Source organism: Herpailurus yagouaroundi, unplaced genomic scaffold (assembly GCF_014898765.1).
Source record: "Herpailurus yagouaroundi ecotype Mexico unplaced genomic scaffold, PumYag 28, whole genome shotgun sequence".
Classification (NCBI taxonomy): domain Eukaryota; kingdom Metazoa; phylum Chordata; class Mammalia; order Carnivora; family Felidae; genus Herpailurus; species Herpailurus yagouaroundi.
This window is the reverse complement of record NW_024412376.1, coordinates 59,039,584-59,056,944: the sequence shown is the minus strand read 5'-3', so window position 1 is coordinate 59,056,944 and position 17,361 is coordinate 59,039,584. Positions and strand designations below refer to the sequence as shown.

The 17,361-nt window shown below is 34.3% G+C and overlaps 1 protein-coding gene across 2 annotated transcripts in view; it reads left to right on the top strand.

Annotated features, from left to right (window-relative positions):
• The window catches only part of ABHD18 (abhydrolase domain containing 18), a 43,340-nt gene that overhangs the window by 19,213 nt on the left and 6,766 nt on the right, over positions 1-17,361 (top strand). The window contains exons 4-10 of one of the 2 annotated variants that reach the window (XM_040474316.1): positions 951-1,051; positions 5,331-5,409; positions 5,514-5,598; positions 7,390-7,417; positions 12,417-12,555; positions 14,620-14,709; positions 15,372-15,473. In XM_040474316.1, the coding sequence (XP_040330250.1) occupies positions 951-1,051; positions 5,331-5,409; positions 5,514-5,598; positions 7,390-7,417; positions 12,417-12,555; positions 14,620-14,709; positions 15,372-15,473 (624 nt within the window). The remainder of the gene's footprint in view (positions 1-950; positions 1,052-5,330; positions 5,410-5,513; positions 5,599-7,389; positions 7,418-12,416; positions 12,556-14,619; positions 14,710-15,371; positions 15,474-17,361) is intronic. The other variant, XM_040474321.1, reaches the window with a different exon arrangement.

Below are 17,361 nucleotides of genomic sequence, written 5' to 3'. Positions count from 1 at the left end.
ATGGGTTAAACAGGTGATGGGGATTAAGGAGGGCACTTGCTGTGATGTGGACTGGGTATTTGATGTTAAATGATGAACCACTAAATTCTACATCTGAAACTAATATTGCACTGTATGTTAACTGGCTAGAATTTAAATAAAAACTTGGAAGCCAAAAACCAAAAAAAAACCTTTTAAACGAGTGGGGGGAAAAAAGATAGACTTACAAAACCCAATAAAGGATTGAAAATAATGTTATAACTTATTAAAACTTAATTCATGATAAAGTGGCATTTTAAGTCACATGCAAAACAAAATATGGATTATTTAATAAGACATTACTGGCTAGAATTTTTGTTTTAAAATAAGATGGTTATATATGGTATCCACAGATAAAATTTTTGTTTACAATTTTAATGAAAATATGTGGTGCTTTACTGCTAATTTAATTTTGATTACTGACCTGATAAAGATTTTTTATTTATAAAAAATAACTGATGAAGGGAAAGTTTAGGTGTCAGACATTAGCAAATGCCTTTGCTATAAATATAAATATACATTTCTCCTTATTTAATGTTTACATGACTCATTGTCTCAATGGATTGCTTAAACATCAAGTCAACCCTTATTTAATTGTGGTAAATTATTTTTACAGTTTCTTTGTAAATTGTTCTTATGTTTACTTTGATATTTTTGAATTCTTCCAACTAGTATTTTATTGACTTATTTCATGCTTTTGTACAAATGCAGTTTATTTATAGTTTACTTTTCCAACTAGCCTGTAGTAAAGGATGTAAAAGGAAAAGAAATGTGTGTGAGGAGCCATGCCTTCAGAAAACTGACTGGGGCAAAAGAATACATGGTAGTCAGTGAAAAAATTTTTAATTGAATGGAACTTTTTTATATTAAAACATGCATGATAGACCTTAGTCTATATGTATGTATACATTTTGGTCTTGCTTTTCTTTTAGATTGAAGAGCAGTCAGACTGTAAGATCCTAGATGGACACTTTGTTTCCCCCATGGCCCACTATGTGCCTGATATAATGCCAATTGAATCTGTTATAGCAAGGTAAGAATTTTCATTCAGAAAGTTTAAAGTAGTAAATTATTTTTTACTTACAATTATAATATCAATGGCATACTATTTTTAATTGGTTAGCATTAATTGCAATAATTATTTAGCATTGCTCCCGGTAAACGTGGGGTGAAGCAGAATAAAACTATAGAAAAGAGACTGTTATAAATAAGGTAATTTATATAAGCCTAATGGAACCACAAAGATAAAACCTATTAGATAAACAAGACAAAGAGAAAGAAATCTAAGCATTCCACTACAGAAAATCATCAAATCACAAAGAGACAAAAAGAAGAAAGGAACAAAATAATAAAATAATAAAAAGAATAACACAACAGCCAGAAAACAATAAACAAAATGGCAATAATAAATTTATAACGGTCAATAATCACTTTAAATGTAAACCAACTGAATTCTCTAATCAAAAGACTTAGACTGGCTGAATGGATTGAAAAAAAAGAAAAAACAGGACTCAAGTATGTGCTGCCTATAAAAGACTCACTTCCAGGGCACCTAGCTGGCTCAGTTGGAAGATCATTCAACTCTTGATCTCGGGTTTGTGAGTTCGAGCCCCACATTGAGTGTAAAGATTACTTAAATAAATAAGCTTTAAAGGAAAACTGTTTAAGAAAAAAAGATTCACTTCAGATGAAGGACATACATAGACTGAAAGTAAAGGTATGGAAAAAGATATTCCATGCAAATGAAAGTCAAAAGAAAATAAAGATAGCTATATTATATCATACAAAAAAGACAAAGATTGGAGAGGCACCTGGGTGGCTCAGTCAGTTAAGCATCTGACTTTGGTTCAGGTCATGATCTAATGGTTCATGAGTTTGAGCCCTGAATCGAGCTGTCTGCTGTCAGCACAGAGCCTGCTTCAGATTCTCTGTTCCCCCCTCTCTCTGCCCCTCCCTCCCTCTTTCTCAAAAATAAACATTAAAAACAAATACTGGATAAGGGGTAAAGAAGGTCATTATATAATGATAAAAGGATCAGTCTAAAAGAGGATATAACATTTGTAAATATTTATGTACCCAATATAGGAGCTAAATATATATTTAAAAAAATTAACAAACTTGAAGGCAGCAATAGAATAACAGTAGGGAGCTTTAATACCTGACTTGCAGCAATAGATAGATGATCCAGACAGAAAATCAGTAAGAAAACATTGGACTCAAACTACCCATTAGATCAAGTGGACTTAACCTAGATATTCACAAAATATTATATCCAACAGCATCTGAATACACATTCTTTTAAAATACACAGGGTGGGGCACCTGGGTGGCTCAGTCAGTTAAGCATCCTACTTTGCCTCAGGTTGTGATCTCACAGTTCATGAGTTTGAGCCCCACATCGGGCTCTATGCTAACAGCTCAGAGCCTGGAGCCTACTTTGGCTCCCTCTCTCTCTGCTTCTCCCCCGCTTGTACTCTGTCTCTCTCTCAAGAAAGTAAACATTAAAAAAATTTTTTTTTAATTAAAAATAGAACTACCATATATGATCCAGCAACTCCACTTCTGGGTATATATTTGAGGGAAACAAGAACATTGATTTGAGAAAATATCTGCACCCCCATGTTCATTGCAGCATTATTTACAATAGCCAAGACATGGATCCAACCTAAATGCCCATCAGTGGATGAAAGGATAAGGAAGTGGTATATAAAAGGAGTGCAGTATTATTCAGACATAAGAAAGAAGGAAATTCTCCAGGGGCACGTGCATGGCTCAGTTGGTTGAACGGTTAAGTGTCTGACTCTTGATTTTGGCTCAGGTCATGATCTCGTGGTTGGTGGGATTGAGCCCCATGTTGGGCTCTGCACTGACAGCACAGAGCCTTCTCAGGATTCTCTCTCTCCCTCTCCCTCTCTCTACCCCTCCATCCTCTCTTTTCAAAGTAAATTAAATAACAACAGCAACAAAAAAGGAAATTCTCCCATTTGCAACTACATGGACCTTGAGAACATTATGCTAAGTGAAATAAGTCAGACAAGGACAGATACCATATGTTCTCACTTATATGTGGAATCTAAAACAATGATGACAACAACTTGGAACTCAGAGATACAAAGAACAGACTGGTAGTTGCCAGAGTTGGGAGTGGGGGCTGGGTGAATTGGGTGAAAGCGGTCAAAAGGTACAAACTTTGTTATAAAATAAGTCTTGAGGATATAATGTACAGCATGGTGACTGTAGTTAATACTGTATTGTATATTTGAAAATTGCTAAGACAGTAGATCTTAAAAGTTCTTATCACAAGAGAAAGGATTTTTGTAGCTATGTGTGGTAATGGATGCTAACTATTGTGATGATCATTTCACAATACATACATATATCAAATCATTAAATTATATACCTGAAACTAATAATATATGTCAATTATCTCAGTATTTAAAAAGAGATTTTGGAAGCTGAAAATGGGAAGCCATTAAGATCTATATAGATACTTTCCCTACGTCCCTTTCCTGTATGCTTCCTGGTCTCTTATCCCTGCATTATGACCCATGCCATTTCTCTGTGGGTAGTTTATCTTTCTCTGCTTCTCATGCAGTGACAAAAAATAGCTATCACAGCTCCACAGAGCCTTCATGTTGAAAGCTCAACAGAATCTGGAGTCTGTCCTAATTACAGACTACCAAAAGAACAAATCTGTACTGCCCTAATTTGTACTACCCCAGGCCCAATCAACTGTAGCTGAGGAGCTCACATGAACTCTGCCTATTCATCACGGGCACTGGAAAATACTCTTGTGAGAAGGTACTGTAATATGAGCAGACAGACTAATTAGTGAGCCTCTATTAGATGAGTGGTCAGTTATTACTGTAATAAAATATTCTTATAATTTAAAGCTATTCTTCAATAATGAAGTCTCTACATGGAATGCTATGAAACAGAAGGAAAAAAATAATAGCAGAGATGTCCAGCATTTCACAGAAAGCATTTTTAAATGTTTTTATTTACCCCAAATCATCAAAATATCAAGAAGCAGTACAGTTCTGAGAATGCAAAATGAAGCAGAGTTGTTAACATTGGCAGTTTTGATGAAGAGATTAAAAATTAAGAGTTAGTTCCCATGAGCACAAAACAGAAAGAACCACTGAACCCTCCTAATGTACTTGTGTGTATTCTGTATTCAACAATTTATTGATAATAGATAACTAGTGATATTGTCCCCTGCACAAGCAAAATAAGCTCAAAATTGAGGTTTATGTTGCCTGAGAATGCAGCTACCTAAGGTCAAACCTTGGGTTGACAGAATGCAGTATTATACTAGATAATAATTCTAATATATCGATTGCTAAGGAAATTAAAAAGGCAAGTAAACCAGTTTAGGAAGATAAAGTTCTGAAGATGAATGGTGGTGATTGTTGCATGACACTGTAAATATGCTTTTTAAAAAATTTTTTTGAGTTTATTAATTTTGAGAGAGTGAGTGGGGGAGGGGCAGAGAAAGAGGATGAGAGAGAGAATCCCAAGCAGGCTTTATGCTGGCAGTGCAGAGCCTGATGTGGGACTCAAGCCCACGAACCATGAGATCATGACTTCAGCCAAAACCAAGAGTCGGAAGCTTAACTGAGCCACCCAGGTGTCACCCCAACAATGTAAATGTACTTAATGCTGCTGAACTGTACAACTTAAATATAGTTAAAATGGTAAATTTTATGTTACGTGTATTTTACCACAATTAAAGTAAAAGTCCTATAGGGAAAAAAACATTAAATGAAAAGCAAATTACTACAATAAGAAGATGACACATAGGGAAAACTGTTTTTTGTTTTTTGTTTTTTGTTTTTTGGCATCTGGCATGGATTGCTTTTTCTCCAAGTTGGAAAGCAAAAGAGATAACATACAGTATTTTACTGATACATCAACAGCTTGTACAACCAAGCATTATTCCTGCAAGGAGAAAAAGCAGAGCTATGTAGAGAGTTGTTGTTTCTAAGACTTACTCATATATATTGATGTCTCAACAAAATAAGAAAATTTCATTATGCATTTATAAAGTGATACTGAATAAGGTAAAAATGATTACAATGAATTCTGTGTTTATATTGTACTGCATATTTTAATATCCTAATATAATATCCTAATATAGCAAATTTATAATATCTTATTTGCCTTTATGCAAACATGAATTATTCATCATAATTTGAATGTCAAAATTCTGAATGATCTCTTCTCCCAAATAATTTAATTATTTACAAATTGAAAAGTTTGTATTGAAAATCTTCTAAAGAGAATTCTACTTATGTGTTTTATTTTAAATAGGTTCCAACTTATTGTTCCTAAGGAGTGGAACAGCAAATATAAACCTGTATGCATTCATCTTGCTGGAACAGGAGATCATGTAAGACTTTCTATGACGCCTTAATCCCTAATTTGTTAACATACTCTTTGTAACACAGATGTGGTTATTACATTCTTTAAGTATGTCATCTTTTCTTTCCTTAGCATTACTGGAGACGACGAACACTAATGGCTCGTCCTATGATTAAAGAAGCCCGAATGGCTTCTTTGTTGCTAGAAAACCCTTATTATATCCTTTTGTGATACCTAGATATCTTTTCTTTTATTTATAGACTTAGTCTTCAAAAAGAATGATAGATAGTAACCAGCTTTTCTAAACCAGTTAAATTTAGTGTCAGTTCAGAAAATATTTAAGAAGCAAGAATGAAAAGAAGTGAAAAATTATTTCATGCCTTTAAACAACCAATGTTAAGGATTGTGCTTCCACTGTGTAATGAAGATAAATTGTACTTTTATAAAACTTATGCTGGATTTTAATATTATTAAGTCAAATGTTTGCTATTAAGGAAACCTTCATGTTTTAAATTCATTTACATTTAAGTCATCAGTTGAGGTTTAGAACAGTTCTTAACTTGACTTTCAAGATGACGTCAGACTATTCCCAGAAGAAGAAATGAAACTGATGCACAGATATAAAGAAATGTTCGGGGCACCTGGGTGGCTCAGTTGGTTAATCATCTGACTCTTGGTTTTGGCTCAGGTCATGATCTCACGATTCGTGAGTTCAAGCCCCACATAGGTCTCTGTGCTGACAGCACAGAGCCTGCAGAGCCTGCTTGGGATTCTCTCTCCCCTCTCTTTCTGTTCCTACCCCATTCATGTACTCTCTCTCTCTCTCTCAAAAATAAATAAACTGTAAAAAAAAATTTTTTTTTAATTTAAAAGAAATGTTCAACGTTGCTGGTAATAAGAGAAATGTAAAGTTAAAGCAACATTACCAAAGATTTAAAAAATAAAACCCAGTAGTTGTGAGGCTATTGTAAAAAAAAAAAAAAAATAGGCACTCTTATTACTAATGGCTGTGAAAATTGGTTTAATCCTTGGGGAAAGCATTTCTACTGTATGTATCAGGAGCATTAAAAAATCTTATGTCCCTTGACAGTGATTTTGATTCTTGGAAATTTATTCTAAGGATAAAATACAAAGAAAAGAGAAAGTTGATTGAAAAGAGATTTATATAGTTTTATTTATAATAGTAAAGCATTAGAAATAGCTTAAATGTCTCACAATAGAAAAATGGTTGAGTAATTTGTGGTTCATAATATTAGAATATTATGCAATTGGTTATGTATATTGCTCTACCATTTACTACCTGTATGACCTTGGACCTGTTATTTAACCTTTTAGTACCTCAGATTTTTCATTGGTAAATGGGAATAATCTCTTAGATTATTCAGAGTATTAACTAGTTAATACTGTCTAGAACAGTGCCTGGTAAATGACATTCAGTAAATTTTAATGGTTAGTTATTGTTAAAAAGTTTACAGTAATATATGAAAAGTATAATGCAAAAATAGGATACAAAACTCTGGTGTGACATAGATAGGCAGAAAACCTAAAAACAGAAAATCCATTAAAAACTGTGTGTAAGGAAAAAATACTGGACATACATCAAAATATTAATATGGTTGTCTGTACATGAAGTAGTTTTTCTTCTAATATACTTTTCTGTATTTTCTAGATTTTATATAGTCAACATATAAATGAAAAAAAAAACAACCTTAATTTTAAAATTAAGTTGAAGATTGTACAGTTCTTTGGATATACTAAACACATTAAATTGTGCACTTAAAATGGGTGAATTATGTGGTATGCAATATCAACAAAGCTGTTTTAAAAAAGAAAAAAATCACATTGAAAATCCTGAGAACTCCTCAACAGCCTATTTGAGATAATTAGAAAATAGTTATTTCAGTAATAAATTGTGTTCAAATGTAACTATTTTGCTTAAGTAAATATGTTTTGAGACACAAACTGTATTTAATTATTTTAAAACTTTCTCTTTGACCCACATTCTTAAATGGCTGCAGGAAACCCAAGGACCAAATGTAAGTATACATCACCTTCGTTTTTGTAATCTTTATGCCAAATTTTCAGTGGTATTAAAATTTTTGTTAGTCTTTGGTTAATCGTTTCTAAGTTTAACATGCAAATGTTATTTGGGGAAAAGTTCTGTTATAAAACTGTAGTAGTCATGTTGAGTTAAATTTTTATCTTAAGCTTTTTGCACTTAAAATGTTTGATAAAGAGATAAATAAGAAATTTTAGGGGTGCCTGGGTGGCTGAATCATTTGAGCATCTGACTTCGGCTCAGGTCATGATCTCACAGTTTGTGGGTTCAAGCCCCACATGGGGCTCTGTACTGACAGCTCAGAGCCTGGATCCTGCTTCAGATTCTGTGTCTCCCTCTCTCTCTGCCCCTCCCCTGCTCACACTCTGTCTCTCTCTTCTCTCTCAAAAATAAATATTAAAATTTTTTTTTTTTTTAAATTTTAGGGGCACCTGAGTGGCTTATTTGGTTAAGTATCCTACTTTTGATTTCAGCTTAGGTCATGATCTTATGGTTTGTGGTTTCGAGCCCTGTCTTGGGCTCCATGCTGGTGGTGCAGAGCCTGCTTGGGATTCTCTCTCCCTTTCTCTCTGTCCTTTCTCCACTCATGCTTGCTCTCTCTCTCTCTCAAAATAAACTTAAAATAAAGTTTTTAATAGGCTGATGGAAGATATATTTTATTTATAAAACTGTAACTGAAGAAATGTTAAAACATTTTCCTTCTTAAAGTACATTTACTTACTTTGTGAAATTAACACCACTCCTTTTTATTCTTGCAATGTATAGTATAGGTAATCTGAAGATAATCTCTTCTTGGTTTTTAGAAATGATGAACTATGAAGCATTTCCATAAGCTATGTCATGTTTGGTTTTGATTCATTCAGTAAATATTTGATTCAAAACATTGGGAATATAACAACAAAAAGATAAGGTCCTTACTGTCATAGAGCTTATATTCTAGGATGAGAGATAGATAAAAATAAATAAGGTAATTTTGGATATTTATCAATGCCATGAAGAAAATAAAGCAGGGCAACCAAGTAAAGAATAATAGAGGTGGGTGCAGGGTTGGAGCAGTGTTAGATCTGAGGACATGATTTAATGAGAAGGAGCCACCAAGGTGAAAACCCAGAGGAAGATCAGCCTCAGAGAAGGAAGAATGAAAAACCTAATATAAGCATGGGAGAGTAGTATAAGACAAGGTCAGAAATGTAGGCAAGGGTCAGATTTATGAAGAGCCATGTGCTTTGAATTTTACTATAAGTGCAGTGGGAAACCTTTGGAGGACTTTAAGGAGAGGAATGATCTGATTTGTGTTATTAAAAGCTTATTTTGGCTTAGTCGGGCTAGTGTGGCAACAGAAAAATCAAATAGGAAGCTATAGCAGTAATGCAGGAGGAAAAAAAAAGTGACTTTAAGGAAGTGGCAGTAGAGATGGAAAGAAGCTCTCATGGGTAATTAGAAGTTGAAATGATAAGACTCATTGATAAATTGGATATTGTTGGTAAGAAATCAAAAGTTCTGACTTGCATGTGTTAAATGTGTGATGTATGTTAGAACTGCAGGTGGAGAAGTTAAGTAGGGAGTTGGAAAGTCCTGGAGAGGTAGATTTAGAGGTCACATGTTCTATGTTGTCGTGACATGGAAGAGATATAGATGAAATTGGAGTGGGTTGGAAGCAAACCTGTATCCTATGAAGGATAGTTTAGAATAAACTTTGTGAAATGTGAAAAATTAATGTCCAAGCTAAGTAGTTCAAGAATTCTTACTCTGGAACCAAGCTCTGTATTCAGAACTAAGTGTGTCATTTTTACTCTGTTCTATTGGTGGTTAAAAACCCAAAAGAGTTTATTGAGTTATAGTTAGAGGCAGCATGGGTTTAACAGAAAGATGTTGACTTTGGAGTCATAGAGACATAGGTTGCAATTGTAATTTGTCATTTAATAATTGTATTACCTTGGTCTAAGTATCTGTTACCTCATGTATAAGGTGGGAATACTCTATAATTTCTTCCACACAGAATTGTTGTGAGAATCATGTCTATAAAATATCCTATCATGTATCACAAACCCAAGAAATATAATAATACACCAGTATATTTATTTTTCTCAAATAATTCATTGTAAGAGATGGATTGCAATTTAAATAGTAAATTTATTTTTATCTCTCTTTTTAAAAGCCATCTTATGCTTGTTTTCATCAAAAGTGTGAGACTCGGTCCACTGTTATAAATAAATAACCACTGTCCCAGAACCCTACATTAGTAACTTCTATTAAAAGAGCAAACTGAAGTGAGTTTGATAATTCAGACTTCTGTACGAGGCCAAAATACATAATCAGGGGAATTACATGATCATCAATAGAAAATTGGAATGAGAATAAGAAACAAATGTAAGGATACATGGGCTGTTTTATGAGGAAGCACATCTATGATCTATTTTGACAGAGGATAGCATAGTTTCCATAAAGAGAAATTCTGACTTAGAGCCCTGAGGAGATGTGGTAGGACAGTGGACATAAGCTCTTTGGGGGCCAGAAATGTGTTTTTCACAACTTGGCATTCCTACAGCTGCTAGTTCTTTGTGCATAATTACCCTACATAGACATACAGTAAACAACCATTGATAAAGTGAATTTTGTACACCTCGACAAAGTTTCATCCAGTGGCCAATCATGTATGTCTTTATATGAACTAAAATTTGAAAACAGATTCTAACTTGGACACTTCAATAATAAGATAGTATTCTTTTTTACCACTAAATAGGCATACCTTGGAGATATTTCACCAGCTGCATTAGCCCCTAACAAGAGAGTCAACCCCTCCTTTGAAGCTAGCCATTGTCATCTCTTCTCTAGCTATGAAAGTCCTAGATGGCATCTTCTTCCAACAGAATGCTGTTTTTCAACATTGAAAATCTGTTGTTTATTTGTAGCTGCCTTTGTTAGTTATCTTCACTAGATCTTCTGGATAACTTACTGCAGCTTCCATATCAGTAGTTGCTGCCTTACCTTCTTGCACTTTTATGTTATAGAGATGGCCTCCTTCCTTAAACCGCATGAACTAACTTCTAGCTTCAAACTGTTCTTCTGCATCTTCTTCACCTCTTTCAGCCTTCATAGAATTGAAGAGAGGTAGGGCTTTTCTCTGTAATAGGCTTTGGCTTAAGGCAATGTTGTGGCTGGTTTGATTTCTATCCAGACCAGTCTTCTCCAAAATTGAAAACCGTTTTGCTTTCTATTTTGTGTGGTCGCTGGAGTAGCACTTTTAATTTCCTTCAAGAACTTTTACTTTGCATTCACAACTTGGCTAACTGTTTGCTGCAAGAGGCCTAGCTTTTGGCCTATCTCCGCTTTTGACATCCCTTCCTCACTAAGCTTGATCATTTTTAGCTTTTGACTTAAAGTGAGAAATGTGTGACTCCTCTTTTTACTTGAACACAGAGGCCATTGTAGGGTTATCAACTGGCCTACTTTGAAGATTTTTATATCTTAGGGAACAGGAAGGTGGGAGAGAGGGAGAGAGGTGGAGAACAGCTGGTCAGTGGAGCTGTCAGAACACACATAACATTTATCCATTAAATTTGCCATCTTATATGCGTGCAGCTCCATGGTGCCCCAGAACAATTACAACAGTAACATCACAGATCACCATAACAAATACAATGAAAAGGTTTCTCGATTGTATGAAAATTACTAAATTGTGACAGAGACATGAAGTTAGCAAATGCTTTTGGAAAAGTAGCATCCGTAGACTTAATCGATACAGGGTTGCCATAAACCTTCAATTTGTTCATTTTTTAATGTTCATTTATTTATGTACACGTGCGTGTACAAGCGGGGTGGGAGCAGAGATAGATGGAAAGAGAGAATCTCAGGGCTCACACAGGGCTCAGTCTCACAAACTGTGAGATCATGACCTGAGCTGAAATCAGGAGTCGGACACTTAACTAAGGCACCCAGGCACCCCATAAACCTTCAATTTGTAAGAAATGCAGTGCAATCCAAGGTGCAATAAGATGAAGTATGCCTATGTAAGAATGGTTTGGAATCTAAAAAGATTTAAATGCTTCTAATAAAAGGAAATGTACTTACATGTAAAATTAGTTTCTAAAGACAGAAAATTCTAGTTGAATTGGTTTTGTTTTTATTTTAGAGAGAGCAGGGGAGGGGGTGAGAGAGAGAATCCCAAGTAGGCTCCATACTTGGAGTGGATCCTACCACCCTGGGATCATGACCTGAGCCAAAATCAAGAGTGACACACAACTGACTTAGCCCTCCAGACACCCCTATTTAAGTTAATAAAAAAACATGTATTTTTATGAAAAATTACTTTTTCAACCAACTTTTAATTATTAAAAGTAAAGCATAGGGAATATAGTCAATATTTTAATAACATTTATATAGTGACATATGGTGATTGCAGTTGCCATGGTGAGCATTGAGTAATGTATAAAACTGTCAAATCACCATGTTATACAGCCGAAACTGATATAACATTGTATGTTAATTACACTACTATTTAAAAAATAAAAAATTTTCCAGTTGATTATATTCATAAATTGTGTATTTTTTGAAAATAAGCAACATATTTAAGATTTTGGTAATACATGAGCCTCGTATTAGGTTAAATTCTTTTACATTGCTTTTAAAATTTTTATGCTTCAAGTTCTATTGTAATAATTTACCCCTGTGTAAATTCATATGGGACAACCACGAATTTTTTTTAACAGTTTGTTTAAGTGCTATCAAATAAATATATTTCCTGGGCTTCAAAGTAGTTAATTGAATTTCAATAAAAAGCAGATATAACTTTTAAAAAAATAAGTATTAGCTGATTAATATGTAGAATAATGTTAGCACTCTTAATTCCATCAGTTTGTTCCATTAGCTATCTGGTCCTTTAAAAGAAAAACATGAAGTCTGGCTGCCTGTTGTAATTTTGCATATATTAAAATGTAAATACATAAATAATTTTCTCTTTTGTCTTGTGAGGCTAGAAGGTCCAGCCTAAAAAACGTGTCTGACCTTTTTGTGATGGGAGGAGCTCTTGTTTTAGAATCTGCAGCTCTCTTGCACTGGCTAGAGAGAGAGGGTTATGGACCTCTAGGAATGACCGGAATATCCATGGGAGGACATGTAAGCCTTTTAATTTCAACTGATACTTAATTGTGATTATGTTTGTAAGATCTAGAGAATGTAGTTATTTTAAAAATGTACTTAAGATGTAGAATTAATTTTAGTCTTGGCAAAAGCAGGAACAGGTTTTAAACTTTTCCCATTATAATGATTTTTTTTTTTGTATGATTTATATAGACAGTGATTGTACTTCATAGTCATAGCTCAGGTATTGAATTTAATTTAATATTGTATTAAAAGTTAATTTTTATAAAATTTAACTTTTCACATCTCAAATATAAGTGACTTACTTTGCTGTTAAATTGGTGAAGATAGCAAATGTAGAAAATACTTTTCATTTATCTCTTATTGCTGTCCCCAGTGATAAAGAGGTACCTGTTATACCTTTGTCTTCTAGAATATACTGAAACAGCCTCCTAATTGTTTCTCTTTCTCTAGTCTTTTCTTTCATTAAACTTCTTAGTTTTTCTCCACACCATAACTAGACTGCTTTTCCTAAATCTCATCTCTGCTCTTTCCTGCTTAAAACCTGCCAAAGGCTTGCTATTCCAGTGGGCTTTAGATATGCTGGGTGCTAGCATTCTCCTAGTGCCTTCTCATGCCTTTTCACCTAACCAAATAACAGTTTGCCCTTCTGGTTCCAGTCTAGAGTTTACTTCCTATGAGAAGTTCCTCCACTCCCAGCCTAAACCCTAGACTGTACTTCATCTCTTATTAGTACTTATTTCACTGCATTGTGATTACTTGTTTAGCAGTTTTTCTCCATGAAGCAGTAGGTTCAGTAAGGGCTGTTGATATGCTCTAATTGTTTCCTAAACATATTAGTCACTCCATACATTTTAAAAGAAACAACAACAAAATATATATAGTTTTCTGTAAGTAATTTGAATTATAAAATTAAGTTTAAAAACTGGCTAAAATTCAAAAATATTATTAGTGAAATTGAAGGGTGGAAAATTATTTCTTTTCCCTACCTAGTAATGTTTGCATTGTTATGACCCAGATTAGGATCTTAGAACTTTCACCTGAACTACTGCCTATACTGGTTGGTTTCCTACCTCAGATCTTACTCTTTCTAATCAATCTTAGGAAGTGCTATCATTTTAGGTTCCTTGAATCACTTCTTTGACATTGCCACTCTTTTGTTCAGGCCTCTTTATTAATTTCCCATTATATACAGAGCAAAAGGCACCTCTCATCTGTTGCTATTCAGTCTTTCCAGCCTACCTATCTCCCTCACCCCATTCACCATATATGCCCTATTGACCAGCCAAAGTAAGTTATATTGGCTGTTTTCATAGCAGACTTTGCACTTTTTCACCATCTTGCCTTTGATCATGTTGTCTTCTTTATATAGAAGACAAGACCCCATCTTTCATTTTCCCTAAAGGATAGCCATTTCATGAAGCCTTCTCTGATTCCCCTAGCCAAAAAATAACTTTTCCTTTCTCTAAACACACACATTACATTATATAAGTTATATAATTTGCTTTGTCGTTCACCAGCCTTTTTACAGTCAGCCTCAAACGTCTGAGATTTTATAGTTGTGATTTTGTTGTCACTGAGCAGGTCACTTAAGTACGGAGTGTGATTAGCCTCCTGCCTAGCGTCTACATTTCAGCATGTTTGCTCTATATTTACCCAGTAGAAAGTAGTTCTCTGTGGAAGATCTTGAGATTACTTAAAATTTTCCAATGTACTTTATTACTTTGTAAGGGAGAAGTTATATGTTGTTGTTGAATTTATGATTTGGGGTTTCACAAGGTTGCTAGACATTCTCATGAGTATTTAGAGATTTTTTAAGATTTTATTTTTAAGTAATCTCTTTACCCAATGTGGGGCTCAAACTTACAACCCTGAGATCAAGAGTCGCATGCTCTACCAACTGAGCCAGCCAGGCACTCCAAGTATTTAGAGATTTTGTGTTCATGTCTTATCTTACCAATTACTACTTTCTTCATAGTAAATGAAGTCTTACCAGACTACTTTCTTCATAGTAAACAGTTTTCATTTTAATGAATAGAAATTTAAACAGAAGCTCTCTGACTGTTAAACATATTTCAGATGGCTTCCTTAGCAGTATCCAACTGGCCTAAGCCCATGCCATTGATCCCATGCCTGTCTTGGTCCACAGCATCTGGAGTCTTCACTACGGTAATTTAATTGCAATTAATACTTAAATAGCTATATTTAATGAAAGGTAATTGTTTTGGGGGTTCCTAAAACCCCCTCCAGGTTTGGTGGTTCTCTAGAAGAAATCACAGGACGTACCACCTAGTATTACTCACAACTAAGACTTATTACATCAAAAGGATACAATACAGAATTAGCAAAGGGAAAAGGCACATGAGGCAAAGTCCGGAGGAAATCAAGCACAACCTTCCACTGGAAGCTCACAGGCTGTGTTTAATTCCTCTAGCAATGCGTTATGACACTATGTACAAAATGTCCATCAGTGAAGGTTGATTGAGCCTGGGAGTCCAGGGTTTTTATCAGGGGTCAATCATTTAGGTAGTCTCTGCCTCATGTACCAAAACTCCAGAGGGAAAGTATGTGTTCAGCAGAAACTACACTGTTTGTCACAATGACTTTATCATTTATCACTTTATCATTTAGAAAGATATATATTGGGGCAAAGAACTGTTTATTAGTCCAGTTCCCAGACTCTAATCAAGGGCCAACATTGCAAGTAGAGCTTTCTAAAGATAGGAAATCTCAAGCCTGCTATGTTTACTCTTTTCTGCACATTAATAATAAAATTATTGGACAAAATGCTTGATAGTGTGGTTTGATCTTAATTTAGTTTGTTATTTCAGGGTGTGCTAAGTAAGTCGATTAATTGGAGGGAGCTGGAAAAGCAGTATTATACACAGACAGTTTATGAAGAAGAAATTATTCACATGCTTGAATATTGTGGAGTAAGTATTTTTAATTTCTACATAACATTGGAGGGGGGCAAAAGTTGATTGTGTTTCACGTTTTCAATTTTTAAAAAGAATCGCAAATTTGTTAAAAGGCAGTACTGTTTTTTACTTTTTAAGATTCTTCATTTTAAAATAAAATATAAATAGGGGCACCTGGGTGGCTCAGTTAAGCCTCTGACTCTTGATTTCAGCTCAGGTCATGATCTCACAGTTGTGACATCAAGCCCCACGTCAGGCTCCATGCTAACAGCATGGAGCCTGCTTGGGATTCTCTCTCTCCATCTCTCTCTCTGCCCCTCCCCTGCTTGCACTCACTCTCTCTCTCTCTTGAAAATAAATAAACATTTTAAAAATAAATAAAAGAAAATATAGATATAAAAAATCGTGCAAAGCAAATGTATGGCTTACAACATTTATTAAACAGAAAACCTGTTTCTAATAGGTCAAGAATAGAAATTGACCACCCAACACAGAAACCACTCCCATGTGTCCTAATTAAAAAGCTCTTCTCCCCGCACTGCTAATCATTACCCTTATTTTTATAGTAATTACTTCCTTCTGTTTTTAAAATAATTTTATTGTCCAAATATGTATCCTTATATACTACAATTCTTTTTTTTGATGTGCTTTTCTGTGTCTTTTAATCTGTAAGTTCCCTTCCATTCCTTTCCTTTTCCTTTTAATTTATCTGTTGAAGAATTTAGACTATTTACCTTTAGAGTTTCTCACCAACTAGGTATTTTTTATTGCATTCTCATGGTATAGTTTAGCATGTTCACTCATGCTCTATATTGCCTGAAAGTTGGCAGCTGGGTCTAGAGGCTTGATTAAACTCAGTTTTTATTTCTTTGGTAGGAGTGTCGGAAGCGCATAATGTCCGGATGTCTCTATTTTGTGGTGTAAGCCTCCATTGATGTTTAATGCCTATGTCTATTAGTGGAGGACTGCAAAATGCTGATATTCTAAATCTGTCATTTCTTTTTTATTTATTAATTTGAACACTTGTATAAAAAGGCACTTATTGGTTACCTATTATTTGGCTCAGTTCATATATAAAAGGCAGGATAAATGCTTGATATCTTTCCCTTAATTTACTAGTTTTCAAGATAATGAATTGGTTCCCTCTTAGTCTCCTAAGGTGACCAATTCCTTTCATGGTTTTTTTCTTTTTATGAATTTTTAAATTTTATACATTCAGTTTGGAAGTTACCAAGGATCTCAAGAAATCTCAGAAAGAAAAAACATCTATACTATCAATTAGTACTTTTTATTTATGATTACATCACTATAAATCTCACTCTTGTAAAGGAAATCTATCTTGCATAACCTCAAAGGGTATACTTGCCTAAGAACTTTGTAACAAAATATCTCTACCTGCTAGTTAGTTCCTTGTGTTCCCCCATACATATAATAAAAAAATGCTTATATTTGAGAACTTATGATAAAACTCAATATGCATCTTTTTAAAGGGATGTCAAAAATTTTGGTTGTCTGAAACAGCAGTGTAGTCTTACCCAGCACTTTTTTTATGTCTCTGACTCTTGGTGGTTGTATACAACTCTTTTTGTCTCAGAACTTGTTCACAGCAATACATATTCAGGGAATGTCAAGATGGCTTCCTTTTTTGTTATAAAAACTATGTTTTTCTAATCAAAAGCAGTTAAAGTTGTTGGTGTACCCCCTGAGTAATTCTGGGGTGCTTGATCTTACATTTCTCAATGTTTTTAGGTGTACAGTTCTTTGGTCCAGATGACTCTAGTGATTTTTTCTGTTAACCAAGTTGTTGGATTTTTTTCCTGCCTTCAATCAATTTTTTATTCTTTAATTTTTTAAATAGCCTGTAGGTCATATGTTCAAGCATCAAAAAGTATAAAAAGGCATA